Source organism: Balearica regulorum, chromosome 6 (assembly GCF_011004875.1).
Source record: "Balearica regulorum gibbericeps isolate bBalReg1 chromosome 6, bBalReg1.pri, whole genome shotgun sequence".
NCBI lineage: Eukaryota > Metazoa > Chordata > Aves > Gruiformes > Gruidae > Balearica > Balearica regulorum.
Window position 1 is genome coordinate 38,252,760 of NC_046189.1, and position 15,541 is coordinate 38,268,300.

At 40.7% G+C, this 15,541-nt stretch overlaps 1 protein-coding gene across 2 annotated transcripts in view; it reads left to right on the forward strand.

Annotated features, from left to right (window-relative positions):
* KYNU (kynureninase) overlaps positions 1-15,541 on the forward strand; it is a 59,467-nt gene that overhangs the window by 16,418 nt on the left and 27,508 nt on the right. For both annotated transcript variants that reach the window (XM_075757249.1, XM_010311063.2), the window contains 5 exons: positions 814-896; positions 7,224-7,285; positions 8,716-8,787; positions 10,190-10,264; positions 11,604-11,750. In XM_075757249.1, coding sequence (XP_075613364.1) covers positions 814-896; positions 7,224-7,285; positions 8,716-8,787; positions 10,190-10,264; positions 11,604-11,750 — 439 coding nt within the window. The remainder of the gene's footprint in view (positions 1-813; positions 897-7,223; positions 7,286-8,715; positions 8,788-10,189; positions 10,265-11,603; positions 11,751-15,541) is intronic.

A 15,541-nucleotide genomic window follows, 5' to 3' on the forward strand; every position in this document is an offset into this window, starting at 1 on the left:
GAACTGAACGTACGTATCTGTCACTGCAGAGCAGTGACGCATTCAGGTTTAAGGTACCTGTATGATCCACTGTAGACAGGAACAGTTTGCAAAATAAAGTTTTTAAATGCCCTCTGTCATACCAAAAAGCTTTATGCACACTTAGATCTAGAACAATTTGGCAGGGAGAAGAGAAGCAATAAAAATTAGCAAGCAGCTCTGTTTGGGCAGGTGCTTCCCTGCATGTACATTAAGTACCTGCTGGTTTATGCAGAAGGGTGAGTTCAGACAGGAGATTCAGGAGGATAGAAATTGTTTCTGACAGGAAATATTTCTGTCTGGGAGCAAGGCAGTATTCAAGTCTACCATCCTCTGCACCATACCATGTTCAGCTAGAAATGCAGATGGAGTAACTCTGCAGGGTGATCTCTGCTCTCGGTGTAGTTTAAGCGAGCTGGGGTTAGCAGGGTGCCATCCTGCGCTGGGCACCACCGTGCCCTGTCCCGGTGTGCCTGTTCCCAGAGGCTTCTTGTACCTGTGTAGTCACTTCTAGAGGGCTTTTGGAAAAGGGATCATGTCTGATTTTGAGGGATTCATAGAGGAATTTTGAGGTCCAAAATAAATAGTTTTCAAGCAATTTAAACCCTGTAAGGAACCAACAAATTAATTGATTTGCTATGAGCTTTAATGGCATGATAAAAGTGCCGTGCTCATCTTGGGTGAGTCGTCTCTTCCTCCCTCCTCCAAATGTGGGATCTCCAAATCAGGGGTGTTTCTCAGGACTGATCCAAAGGGAAGAGCATATGTTTTCATCATTTCCATCTTCCTTTTCAGAGGTGTTCATGGCCATTTCAATGGTCAGCGCCCGTGGGCTTTGGCAGACGAGTGCATCCTGGACCTGATGGCTGAGCTGGTTGGTAGGTGTGAACTGCAGGGAAAAATCTTTCTCTAGAAATGAAAACAAATTAGATTTCTTTTAAGAATGAAAGTCCTGAAACTCTGTAACCAGAATGTAGTTCCTTGAATTCTTTTGTTTTAAAGCAGTTTTTCTCACTGCATTCTGCATGGACTAACACTTTATTTTAAGGCTGCAAGTGATTTAAGAGATGAATGTATGCAATAATATACGAGCATATGCATATAATGAAATTAATCGCAGCAAAGGGTTTCTTGGAGCATCATAAACCACTTGGTCTAACACGTGAAGCCCTTTTAAAGGGCACTTGGCATTACAGTTTCTCAGTCTTTCTCCTAGAAATAAACCAATGAACTTTCCCCTTTGAAAAATGATTTCTATCTAGGCATTTTCTGCTTTTCCTCCTTTCCCCGCCACTAAATCCAGCCTCATATTTGAGAACCGCTTATGTCAATGAAGCAGATAATTGGGGCAGGACCTGCTATTCGTAAGTTCCCATTACCCCGCTGTAGCCCTTGAGGAGTCTGCAGTGCTGCAGGACCTTGGCAGTAAATGCATCTGGTTATTCTAGAGATTGAGAAGGTGCCCCGGAGACTTCTCCTGGTGAGTTTGCCAGCCACGTAAGTGGTCATCTGAGTCTGAATGCAAATTTCCTCTATCATCTCTTACTTTAACCTGTGTGTAGTTGCTGAAATAATCTTTCACTGGGATTTCCTTCAGAGTTGTTGCTGTCAGAAGGGGAAAGAGAAATTATCTTGGCAGGCTCTCACAGACCCTTTTTCTCCCCAACCCTCACTGCCGTTGTCAAGGCTGGGTTAGTAGACTTCCGTGAGATTTGGTCAGTATTTCAATTCAGCTGTTGAAGGCAACTGTCAATACTGACTGTCTGAACTGAACTATCGTGTGTTCATTTATACTGTTACTAAGGAAAAATATTAAAGTTAAGCTGACCTACTGTACACTAGATATCATCTTGTAATCCTCCTCCAACAATAGACAAGTGTTCAATGAGAAAGTTATGGGGTTTTTTCCTCCAAGAGGAGCAAGCGGGGTCTGAACAACTGGAAACAGAAACATTAAGGAATGTTTCATGACAAGTTTTGGTGGGTTGACCTTAGCTGGACACCAGGTGCCCACCAAGCTGCTCTATTACTCTTCTCTGCAGCGGGAGAGGGGGTGGAGAAAATAAATTGGGAAAAAATCGTGTGTCAAGATAAAGGCAGTTTAATAAAGCTAAAGAAAAGCAAAGGCCCCATGTGGAAGCAAAGGAAACAAAAGATTTCTTGTCTACTTCCCATCAGCAGGCAATGTCCAGCCATTTCCCGGGAAGCAGGTCTTTGGTATGTGTAGGGATTGTTCTGGAAGATAAATGTCAAAAATAACAAATGCTCCCCCCCACCCTCCTTTCTCTCAGCTGTTATTGCTGCGCAGACGTCGTATGGTATGGAATATCCCTTTGGTTTCTTTGGGTCAGCTCTCCTGGCTGTGTCCCCTCCCAAGATCTTGCCCACCCCCGGGCTACTGGTGATGGGGAATGTTGGAGAGACAACCTTGGTGCTCTACCCCCAACACCGGCGCGTTATCAACACCTTGCCGGCTACCAAGACGCGGCACGGCACTAGGAGGGCTGCGAGGGGAAAATTAACTCCATCTCAGCCAGGCCAAATACACAAGTTTATATGTTTATTTATAAAGTCACTTCCTGACTTCTTCATGAAGCTTCCAAATAGCTGAAATACTGGATATTATTATTGAAACAGAATAAATATTGAAAGATATTGTTATAGTTTGTCTATCCATGATGTAAGCATTAAGATAACATAAATATGAGTGTGGCTGCACTGGGCATCACTGGGCTATGCAGAGTGATCCCATCTGCAGAATGAAATAAAAACCTAAATGCAGGTTGGTTGTTCTGATTTTGGAAGTTGCTACTGTAGTACCTGGTATTGCTCAGGAGGCTAAGAAAGTACTGTCTTGCTTTCACTACGTTCAAAGGCAAGCTCAGTACATTAATCTGTTAACTAACATAGAACATTAAAATGTGAAAATATAAAGGGATGGAGGGTGTTGAAATGCTGAACACAGCTGATTTAGAGAGTTCTCCAGTTTGACTGATCTTTCCCAGCAAGCGGATGTTCTCACTCTGGTAGGGTGTAGCTGGGAAGCTGTGGACAGGTGGGGAAATGTGACCTGTCACACAACTAGCCCGATGCATGGTAAGGACTTTTAAATTGGAAACCCTAAACTTAATTTTCCACCCTCCAGTTAATTATCCTACATCCTATGAGAATGGGAGAGTAGTCACACCACATATTTTCAGGCACTTAAATTAGTAAAGTAACAAGGTAGACTGTTGATGCTCTTCACATAACCAGGAGAGAAAGCCAAGATCCCCCAAAGGGCAGCTTGAAGCAGCTGAATTATCACCCTTCTCTTCGTCACCTTGTGTGAACGTTTGCTACTGGTCTGTTTGCAAAATGCGGCCGTGGTGAACTCCCCGCAGGGTGTCGGGGTAGGCTGAGCACTGACCTTCTGCCAGCTCTGGTGCTGGGATCAGTTTGGTCTCAGCTTTAGGTTAAGAGTCACTGCAGAAACCAGGGAGTCAGGCTGGGACTTTTTTTCCCTTAACCATCTGTCTGGTAGAGCCTGCCACCTCAATGTGTATTATATTATTTGTTTAACTAAAAATATTCTGGGTGTAAGGAGAGGGAAACGAGAGCTTTGCTTAAACTTCATCTAATTTCTGAACAGTCTCTCTATTTTTCTTTTCTTTTCCAAACTCTATATCAAACTGGTGATTTTTTTTTCTTATGACAATGACCAGACTACACTGAACTTATTACAACTTTGTTAATTTTAAACGTATATTTTAAAGTTTTCTATTAAAAAAATTATGACTGAGGTCAACCTACCATTAACCTATTTTTGTTTTTAAAATTCTTTGTTGGGAAGGGTTTCATAGTCCTGTTGTTTTCCTCAGCAGTAAAGGGCATGTCAACATTATCAGTTTCGATTTTGTCCTCTGGGTTTTTTGGACCTTGTTTAATTGAACTATAAAATGTGGTTTTGGCTCAAATCTGGCCCTCTGATTTGAATGCCAGCAGGATTTTATTTCTATAATATCCTCATAGCTTTTTTCAGGACCTAGGGGAGCAATTCTTAGAATGCAAATGAATTAATATTTTCCAAATAATGGACGTGTTGTAATAAGTTCTGATTTTTAAAAATAGGTAATAGTGAAAAGGCGAAGAGAAAAGATGCAGGAGAAATTTTAAGTTAAAATACTCTCTTCCAATGTGTTATTTTCAGTTAAGCACTGTTTTCCAGCAAGGTGTAATACTGAGTATGTATGAGTTGAGTGAATGCTGAATTTCCTTTTTTAGTGAATGCAATGTAACAACAAACAGAATTTTACCCTGTTTTTTTTTAATTCAATATTTAATATGCTATGGAGGAGGAATTGTCATTTCTCACTCTAAATAGTAGTAGCAGTAAGTAAAAATTATTTGGTGAGATTTATTCTGGAATGGACTAAAGACTGTAAAATATCTTTGTCCGCTTAATGGTTTATAGTGCTATAACACCTTGCTTATTAAATGCAGTCACATTTTCTTGTTCAATGAAAGTTACAGTAGTAAATACATTGTGAAACGCAGAGTCAAGGTCAATGGAGACCAAAGCTCTTTTTCGATGCTCACGCCGAGTGGCATAATGCAGTGACGGTAATCTCTGCTTCTCCTACCAGACTTTATTAAAACATTACAACCTTGGCAGGATCACCTTCTGATGGAACAAGATTAACTGTACGGCTGCTGCTGTACGATGAGCTCAGGCAGGTCTCTGTTGAGGGAAGACCGAACGCTTAGCAGATTTGTAGTGACTTTGAGTGATAAGGATTATTTGAAATAACCAAACTGTTTTCAGAATTGGGGCCCTTAGCCTTTTTTCAATGATTTTATAAAATGCTTTTTACTTACTATAGTGAGGATCAGGCTCCCACCACAGTCAGAGAGGAGAAGGATGGCAGTGTCTGCCTAACACAATCATAATTGTCTCTGAAGTTGTACTTTGTAAATGCTGCTTCCTTTTATTAAAGAGGAGATTTATCAAGCAGAACATACAGGTTTTAGCCTGTCTTGGAGATATGGTATAAAGTTAGGAAATAAAGAAAGCAAACATAATTTTGTCTCCTGTGTGCCGGGTCTTTGAATATTGTAATAGGTTAATTGGATCATAGAAAGGTTGTTTTCTGAAACGCAGTGCAGGTTATAAAGGATAACAGTTTTCCAATGACATGGATGAGGTTTGTTTTCTGGGCATGAAATTCAATAATGGAAAGCTTTTAATAAATATATAATTTACGGAGGACCAAGACTTACATGACAAATGTAGTGTCATATTTAATTTGGGATGCTAGCATGCAGCTAAAAGTGATCTACAGATTAACCATTTGTTTTATAGGGAAACGGTACAGCAGGCAGAGGATTGCTCATGCAGAATTTGCTGTGAAAGCCACAGACTTCATGGAAGGAGCAGAGGGAGAAATAAGAACAATACCATTTCTTGCTGCTATCCCTTCTTTCAGCCTCAAGAGTTCCATAGAAATATTAAGACTGCAAATAATACTGTTTTGAGCTGCAATCACTCTCTCTAGCTGTCTTCTGTATCTGCAATAGAACAGCCACAAGGTGACCTGCTCCAGCAGCATGGAGCCTGCAGATGCAATGCCATCAGAGGGAAGACAAGAAAGCAAAGGAGAGGAGTTTAAGTGAGGAAAAGAGTGTATTTTTCCCTATGAAGAACTAGGTCTACTTATATTTCTTCCCACAAACTTGATGATGTTCCTTGTATCTGAAGGAGGGAACTTTTTCACAACATCTCTCCTTCCTCCTGGCTCATCCCCTGGACAGTATCTCTGGAGTCACTGACAGCTATTGACAGATCTTTTTCTCCAATACTTACAGATTTTAGCAACACAAAGAAAGGCCCTTGAATACCTCAATCAGAACAGTTCCTGGCTTTTCCTGTGGTGGCAGCAGCTGAGGCCTGCTTGGCAAGGATTTATGAATAAATCCTTAATTATAGATTTGCATGTTCTTTGACTATATTTTCTTGTATTGAGTTCCACCCATGGTTATGTCTTTTTCCTAGGCCAGCAAAGTACTAACTCCATGAACCTAAACTCTGTGGGATGCGGTGGGAGTGTCCTGGTGCTCTTGTTGCCTTTCCCCCTGTGTTGGTTGGGACCTTGTGTGCCTGCCAAGGCAGGGACAGGAGATACCCAGGATTCACCTCTCTGTTTCTTGTAGTTCCCCTTACCCTTTTTATCCCAACATCATGGTTTTCCTTTGCTCTTTATCAATCTCAAGGGTAGCCGTTGCCCTCCCTGCTTGCTTAAACTTGTCTTCATCGCTCTCTGTCTGCAACCTCTTTCCATCTTTGGTTAAATCCACTTCTGGGGCAATGACTAGGGCAAGGCACAGGAGCCCGTCATCCAGCTGAAGAAGACTATCAAAGCACTGATTTGTGTCAAGGGTGAATTGCTGCTTTTCAACAAGAGACATCAGGCAAAACAGAAAGAAACAGGAATTGATTTTCTCCGTGTCTCAGCGGCGCCCTGCCCGATGCGCAGTCCCTTGTCCTGCCTGAAACCTTTCACCAGTGGTTGATAAGGGTTTGAGAATTTGTTACTAAGTACTTTGTAATCACAATTAGTTGTTACTCTATTAGCTGTGCCCATGATTAGCCGTAGCCAAAAGGCACCTGTTATTAGCCTCCTTGAAGCTATGTGGGTATGGCTGCTTCTTGCTGAGTTGCTACATTAATAATGGTCTGTTATATTCAATAGGCCAATTTTGCTTGGGTTTTTTATTACGGATGAGATTTAGCTTGACATTACAGTAACCACTTAACAATAGATGATTGTCTCAATATGTTTTCTGCCTTGCTTTACATATAAACTTATGACACAAATAAGCCTGCAAGTCTTGCCTTACGTATAGTCTTCTGACCTGATTTTTGTCTGAGGTATTAATCATAATAAATCCACTGGTGGTTTGCTGGGAAATGGAAATACTTCATTGGTTTTTTTGTTTTCTGTGGCTGACCTGAAAAAATAAATATTTTCCTGCCAGTGCGCTGTAGTGAGTCATACAGGAAATCTTTTTACTTCACTGCGATGACACCTCAAACATTTGTTTACTTTCCAGTCTTTAGAGAGATATTGACTGAAAACCTGCTTTTGCTTTCTCAACGCTGTACCAGATTTCTCTGAAATTATAAAGAAAATCCCTAACCATTTTTTTGAAATTTATTATTATTTCAGGGGCCCAAAGACATGAAGTAGCCTTAATGAACGGGCTAACAGTTAACTTGCACCTCCAGATGGTATGTCTTTATGATGTTTATTTGAGGTTGTGTTGGCAAATATTTTTTTCCTTTCTTTGTAAGCGTAAGCAAAACATTTTCTGAGGACCTCAAAGGCAGCACTGGATGATAGCCTAACTCTTCTTCAACCTCAGGCGTTGTACCTTGTATGATGCTTTGGCTTGTTGCAAGATCTGGCTCCACTTAAGCAGAAAAGCTGGACAGAGAAATATTTTCAAGAATTCTGTAGGGGTAGTTTGAGCTGTTCTCACATGTGCTGCATGTCAGTCCTTAGAGAGGAGACATTATTATTTAAGAAACATTTAGAAGTAACTTCTCAAATTTGAATTTCACACCAAATTTCAAAGTTTAAGAAACAAGAGCTCAACTAGGAGCAAGACAAAGCTGTAATTTCAGTTAAGCTTAAAATGCAGTTGCATACAGAGATGGCATTTTGAGTTATGTTCGTTTATATACACCTAAAATGTGGTAAAGCATCTGATTTTGATTTTTATGCCATAGTGGCCATAAATGTGATTTCCTTATGCGCAGGTGTCTCTGGTTACATACAGCTTGTCTCTGGTTCTCCAGTATTTCCAAAGATTTGGTTCAACTGAAAGAAGACATGAAGCTTCATTTTGTCTGGTTCACACAAAAAGGTTTAGCACTCGGATCTGCTCCTCTGTAACATGTCTCTGACCTTTGCTAAATTAAGAAACCCGAAGCAGGGCGGGATGGGGCTAAGTACAAGCCAGTTTACCTGGCTGCTCTGCCCTGCGTTAGGTGCAACGCAACCAGACTCATGCCAAACCGCTTGGGTACACAGCCCGTGCTGAGCTCTGTGTAACCACTACTAGCATGAACAGGAGGGCTTGTAAGTCTTCTCCTAGTTCTTGTAAGTCTTCTCCTAGTTCTTGTAAGTCTTCTCCCAGTCCTCTCAGTATGGTGACAAGCCCGACTTGCCTTCAGGAAGGAAAGAACATTCACCTACAGGTGGTGAGGTGGATGAGAGTGAGGTCTTTGCGGAAGGGTTAGTGATTTGGTCAGGCTTGTTTCAGAGGAGGGGAGGATTTAATAACTAATTTTTAGGGCAGGAATGGAAATCCAATTTCTTTGCACTGTTTGCTACTCTTCAGCTGCAGTTTTTGGTCGTGGGACAGAGCCGGATGAAACCGTCCGCGGTCAAAGCTTTGCCATTAGTTCCTCTCAGTGCAAGTTTTCACTGCTGGATTTATGTGGCCTTTGTTATGGATATGTGAAATACAGTATTATCATGCTTTCTTACTTTGATAAATGTTATATGGACAAAGAAATATTTGTAATTTCTGGGGGGTACTCTGTAGTCTGCATGAAAGTAAAGCAGTCCTTATTAAGTTATATACTGGGAGTATCTCTCTCTCATCTCTGCTTAGATACATTTCAACATAGCCTTTTATTTTTTTTCTTAACAGCTATCTTTCTTTAAGCCTACTCCAAGACGCTATAAAATTCTTCTAGAAGCCAGAGCCTTTCCCTCTGACCATGTAAGAAATTAATATTTCACCATATTTGTATTATTAATCATATTTTCCAAAGAATATCAGTAGCCTGATTTGAATATTTATTAGCTCATCTTGTCCAAGTAACATTACAATAAAAAAAATCTGTCAGAAGCTTTTGAGCTCAGCATATTTTACAGATCGTAGCTTTATTCCTTTCGTTCAAATAAAAAATTTTACAAGAGGAAAAGATTGAATGGGTACATTGATTTATTAGTCTTTTTAAAGACATTGAGCAAACTACTGGCCTAAATCAACTGAAGTTGTAAATGTTTTATTAATTCTTGTTGCTGTTTTACTTTATGAAATCAAATCAATACAAACTCACAACATTAGCACTTATATATCCCCAGACAGAGATGGAAATGTTTGTTCTTAGCACTTCAGATTACTAGTTCAAACATAATTTGTCTGCTATAAAATAGGAGACAATAGCCCGTGCATTACAGCTTAGAGAAAATTAATCTTTAGATTTGTGGCCCACTGCTACTTTATCATCAACTTTGTAAACTCGTGGAAATTGATAACAAATTTGATCTCTAAGGTGCGATAAAAATGAGTCAAGCTACTAACAGGTTTATTTGTATTGAAGATGGCGGCACAGATGTATAAACCTCAAATTGCCTTTATTCTAAGTAATGTTCATACCAATCCCATGTTTGTTCCAGGCGTGCTTCTACATTTGGCCTCCATCATCTTAAATTTCTGTAGCACGTCAGTAATAACTTGTGCAACGGCCATCACTTTGTTTTCTGTCGTGTGATTTTAAACTTTTAAATAGTCTTATTTGATGATTTTTATCCTATGTCCAGAACCATTATTTATTGATTATATCAGTGGGTAGGATTTTCAAAATAGCCGGAGAGTTTAGAGCTCTCATTTCCTCCCAGCTGTGCTGCAAATGTAAGGTGTGAGAATAGCGTGGGCCAGCACATGTGTGCTGGCCAAACCTTGTTTGCGTTGACAGCAGTGCATGTGTGACAGCCTGGGATTTAGCACGTGCTACCAAGCAAAGTGGGTATCCAGGGCCTCTGGCGAGGCGATGTTCAGTCTTCTCTGCGGTTATCTGTGCAGGCTTTGCTTGCTGGCATCCGGTAAAGCACATCCTCTCCCACATTTCCATCCTCACTCTGCTCCATGAACTTATCCTGTAAGATTTAGGCTTTGACTTTATCCTTGCTGTCTGATGACATGAATTAGATTCTGATCTTTTTCAAACTAAAGGAAATCTAGAAAGTTTTCAGTGGACATGGATTAGGCTTTAAAGCGTTAATTTTGGTGAAAGGCAGGCATCTGGATCCCTTTTCTGATGTTCTGAATGTGTTTTTCGTCTAGTTGTTTTATCATGTAATTGTGCTAATGTGCTCTGCATGGAAATCTCTTCCAGTACGCTGTTGAGTCCCAACTTCGACTTCACGGACTTGATGTGGAGAAATGCATGCTCATGATGCAGCCACGGGAGGTTGGTGAGAAATATGTCAGTTCTGCTTGCTATTGCGAAGGGCAGAAGCGTATTTCATAGGAGACTAGCCGCACATTCTCAAATATTCTTATGTCTGCCTGCAGAACTTACAATTTGTTTCTACTAATATTTTTAGGTAAAATTTATGAATCGTGTTCTGTTTTTGGTATTAGAACCCTTTTTATAATTGTCTGATTCAACTAGTGCATTTGCCTTGAAGAACAAAAATGTTATTTTTCCTGTTTTTCCTGATTGCAAAACCTGACACCATCGTGAGACAGCTGCAAAATATAGTAGCTCATTGAGAAACCCCAACGTCCTTTTAATGTCCGAAGGTAAAAGATTGCCATAACACAAACAACACTGTGTCTGTATCAGCACAGACTAAGGGAAAAGGTCTGCTTTCAGTAATATCCAATTCAGATTAATTTGAAAGACTGCCTTGCTTCACTTTTGCGGTATTAAGAACTTTGCCACAACTATAAACTGATGGTGACCTTTTGCTTCTGAAATCTGAGTCATCTTGTGAGTAAAGAGCCCACTCCTGAACGCTTGATAGATTTGCAAGGATTGTTGAGATAATAACAGTTACTTGCAATTCAACAATCTTGCCCAAGCTCTTTTCAGTAACAAGTCTAATTTAATTCTAGGTTTTCACTGCCTAATTGATCCCTAGGTGGTGGTATGTTTTACATGATCCCTTGCTAGGAAGACAGGAGGAGGATGGGGCAGTAATTTTCCTATAAAGAATCAAGAATGAGGATTTTTTTTTTTTTTTTGTTGAAATTCCTCTATATTTAATGACCCCAGGTTTGGGGATTTTTGTACTTTTGATGATGTGAGACTTATTGTTTTTGAAATATAAATATGGCAGGTTTATAATAGCTTCCTGTGGGATACAAAGTTTATCAGAAAAGTACAGAGTGAAACTGATAGACAACTGTCAAGTCTTGTTGGTGTCACAAATTTCAGATGCCATATAAAAATCATTATATATGCAGTTTGCACCAGGATTTTTTTTACCGTAAATTAAAACTGTCTGAAATATTAAAGAGTATGAAGCATGCTAGAATATGCAGTGAATAGACTTTTTATAACCAGCACCTTGAAGATAAATTTGTTAATGATTTTTTTTTAATTTTTTTTTTTTTTTGAGGTTACTTACTCATAGGCTACTTCAGAGCGCTACCTTTGTATATCATTACCATGCTAAGGATTTGCTTTTGATCTCCTTATGCAAGCAGCATGGCTCATGGTAAAATATAGATTATGAAATAAGAAATGACAGTTTCATTACTGCCAGAGTTGATGTAAAATGTGTGCTTTAACTTTGTTTTAGGGGGAGGAGACCTTGAGGATTGAAGATATCCTTGCTGTAATTGAGAAGGAAGGGGACTCTATTGCTGTCATTCTCTTCAGTGGGGTGCAGTACTACACGGGACAGCTGTTTGACATCCCTAGAATAACAAAGGCTGGCCAAGAAAAGGTAGGAGTGCTCCAAACCCATCATCTTGACATCCATTTTCCTTGTGAAATATTTTTAATTTCTACTTTTTGTGGAACAAAACAGAGCACATATGGAAACCTATGGGTCCCTAATCAAAAGTGAAAGCACTTGGCCCCCAAAGGATCTGGGCACAGAGTGCTGCATGAAGAAATAGCCCTGCGAGAGCAATCTTGCAGGTGTGACAAACTATATGGAGAGATAATTCATGACTGTTAACTTCTGCAGGGCTTTTCTTGAAGGACAGAATTTCAAGAGGTTCAGTGCAGAAGGAGGAGGAGGTAATCACAGCTCCAATCCCTCTTTAAAAGTTAGTGTTAGATTTCTGCTTTTTTTTGGCAGATTTTCATGATTTCCTCCTTTCCTGCAGTCACGCTGTGGCAGTTTTTGCCCCCAGTGAGCACAGAGGTGAGCTCCCCATGGAGCCAGCAGCGTTCCGACTTGGCTGATCAGTTTTCTGGAGACAGGCACAACGTGGAGCACATCAACATCACAAGAGACTGTATTTTAGTGATGACTCAGCCTTAGGAGCTTGCAGGCAGTGTGCTCTGTGGGCATAGCTGTAACACTTCTGTAACCATCTCAATTGCCTCAGGAATCCAGGAAAAAATAGTTTTTAATTAAGTCTTCTTATCAACAGGAGGTCACCAGACTTTCCGTAGGGGCAGTCTTTTACTGGATGTACCTTGTCTCATACAAGATTAAACCACTCAAGGATAAACTTATTTAGTATCGCTGGATTTTGGCAAACCAGCTAACTATTTATATTTGATGTTTTAACTCTCTGGAGAGGTTCCTGGCTCACATCAGGCTATACATCTTCTGCTGCCATGGGTTTGGCAGTGGAAATTTTTCTAGAGGTCAAGGAGTAAGTTATGCTGCTGGAAAGTGATGGTAAAGTCTCCCCTGGGAGAGCACAGCAGGTGTGAGAGGTAGTGTGGGGCCCATGGGATATAAAAAGGGAATGTTCTCACAGAGCAGCACCTGGCGACAAAATTGGTCCTGAATGCAGTACAAAACAAGACTGATTTCTGACATGGATTCAGAAAACCAAGGGAAAAAGGAAGAGGGGGGAAGTCAGCTGCAGGGGGAAATGGGTCTGTGTGTTAGCTCCATGGAGCTCTAAAAGCAACACCTTCATGGTGCCTTCCTTGAGAGTCTTCCAGTACTTTGCTGACCACAAATAATCAAAAGGCTATGCTGAAATGTTTGAAAGGGAAGACAGGTTATTAATAGGATGATGCCACCCACTGCTCTACTTGCTCTCACTCCTGGTGGTAGCAAAGCTTTTGTTCAGCCGCCAACGCCTACGTGCCTACACTGCTTCTTCCCCAAAATCTGCTCTGTGATGTGCCTGAAAGGTGTCTGTGAGAGAAATCTTTCTTCTCTACCGTAAATATGAACAATCTGGGAAAAGCCCGTCACTTTACCACCTCTCTAAAGAGTTTCTCTGGACTGTGGGACACATGCTTGCATGAGTAGAAGTGATGTAGTTTCACTGAAAGCTATAAACTACACAGAAGTGGCTGAGAACCTGTGTTCTGGGGGAAAGTAGTCACTGATAGTTCATTATGTGGAGCAAAAATGGGTTTGATGTTTATATTATCTGAGGAGATAACCAGGACTTGGTGGAGAGAGCTTAATTTCCATAAAGCAGTGCAAATAATATTATTAACTCGGGGGTATGTGCTTCCACATGGATATACACGAAAGCACAGCACACTTTATACAGAGACTGTATCGTGTTACTGAAGAGCAAAGCAATTTCTGACGGCAGTTCGGTACTCCAGCAGGCACAGAGAGATGTCAAAGGCCCATTTCCACCTGCATGCCTGTTAGAAATGCCGGAATGTAGAAGTGAATCTCTTCTTCCAGAGATTTTTTCACAAGAGGAAAAAGAAAAAAAAAAAAAGAAAAAAAAATTAATTACCAGCCTCTTCGTGGTTAGAGCACATAGGACTGGTATCCAGGTAGATGTATGACCTGAAATGTCATTAGTGTATTTAAAAAGAAAAGGTAATTCAGCCTGAAGAGCTGCTTGAATACCCATAAGGCTTGGAAAGCATGAGCTAGCCCTGTTTTCATCTCCCTGCTGTCGGATACGCTCAGCTCAATGTCCTCACGGATTCTGCCCCCTGGGTTAAGTGATGTTTATATGTTTATACAATACTACTATGTAACATACTGTTACTCCTCACTTAAACATCTGCACATGGCAAATATTTACTTGAGCAGCTACGAATTTAGTGATCCATGAACAGTTTGCTGTCTTAATATCGGTAAGAGGTATTCCTGTATCCTGCTGCTTCTCTTAGTCTCAGGGCTTCTGGTTACCAAAAAGCCCAAAATGTTGCATCTTCAAAAGCAACTGGCTCCTCTCCTCTCTCCCAGGTCAGAGCTGGTATCAGGAGCAGCCGCTGGGTTAGAAGAGAACAACCCCCCCCCAGCTGCTGAACCAAAGTCATTAGCATCTATGTAATGCTTAATTTCTGTTTGGTGGCATCCAACCAGTCCCTGTCCCCAGGCTGACAAGATTTCAGGACAGTGAGTTTGTGGACTTCAAGACCACATCTCCTTCAAGAGCTTCTGGACCTGATGAAACCAGCAGTGGTTAGTACGATTGGCTTTATAGATATGGCATATTATCACAGCAAGACTGGAACCCTTTAAAATGTATATTAAAAGAGGATAAGCCTGAGAAGTCATGTTCGTAGCAAAAATGCAAGGCTCCCCTTCCTGGTGATGAAGGGTGGTGAATGACCCCATGCTCCTGAGCAGAAAATAGTCTGAGGAGAACTGACAAGCAAGAAAGTCAGAAGAGGAAAATACAAGGTGGAAGTGTCATTTGAGAAGAGGAGGAAAAAAAAATCACTTGTCAGCCAGTGCAGCAGAGAAAAGTCCTACACAGATGGTCTTAATAATTCTTTTAATGTACAATTGAAATAAAATCCTGCAGTGTTGTGGCCTATCAGGGCTTGGCTAGAGATTTCAGCTGCAAGCTCAAGAGGTCTGGAAAACGTCCTAGGATTCTTGAGGTCAATCATTTTTGAATTAAGTTACTGATTTCCTCTTACATTTTTTAAGCCAATTTCCTAAGTTCTCTACGTACGTTAAGATTCCTCCCAGAGTGAAAGCTCTGCGCATAGACAGCTTCATTAAGTCATTAAATATTAAATGAACTAAATTAAGCTTGAAAAATTACCTCAGGCTATTTTTCCATCTTAGGTCTCTCAGATAAATCAAAATTACTACGTATTGTGCAAGAGACTCATCAGCAGGCTGAAGAGGATGTAGCAGTTCTCCTTGTTTCATACTTTTGAGCTTGCTCTAGAGGATGGAGGGAGTTGAGTCGTTTTATTCTTCCACAAGCGAAGAAATGGCTGACTTTTAGGAGACTCTAGCTTTCAAATACAATTTTCATTTCATAAGTTATATTGTACTTTCCACTGACTCTGTACAGTATGTAAAGTATTTTAATCTCCTGAGTCCCAGTAGGAAGAGCTTTAAGATCCTTCATCTTCATTTCTTTTCCTGTCTCTCTTTCTAAATGTCCCAGCTTTGCTGGTGTGAAGCTGTCATTTCTCTCCCTCTCTCCAAATGTCATTGTCCATGCTGAGTTGTTACCTGCTGGTTATCAGCAGCTACCCAGACACTTTGCAGAAATGACTTTTAGATGTTAGAATAAAACGGAAGAGGCAGGGGAGAGCACATGTCCTCTTCTTTGCCCAGAGCAGATGGAGAGCTCTGTTTTCCCCCTAGTCTGAGGAAGCGAC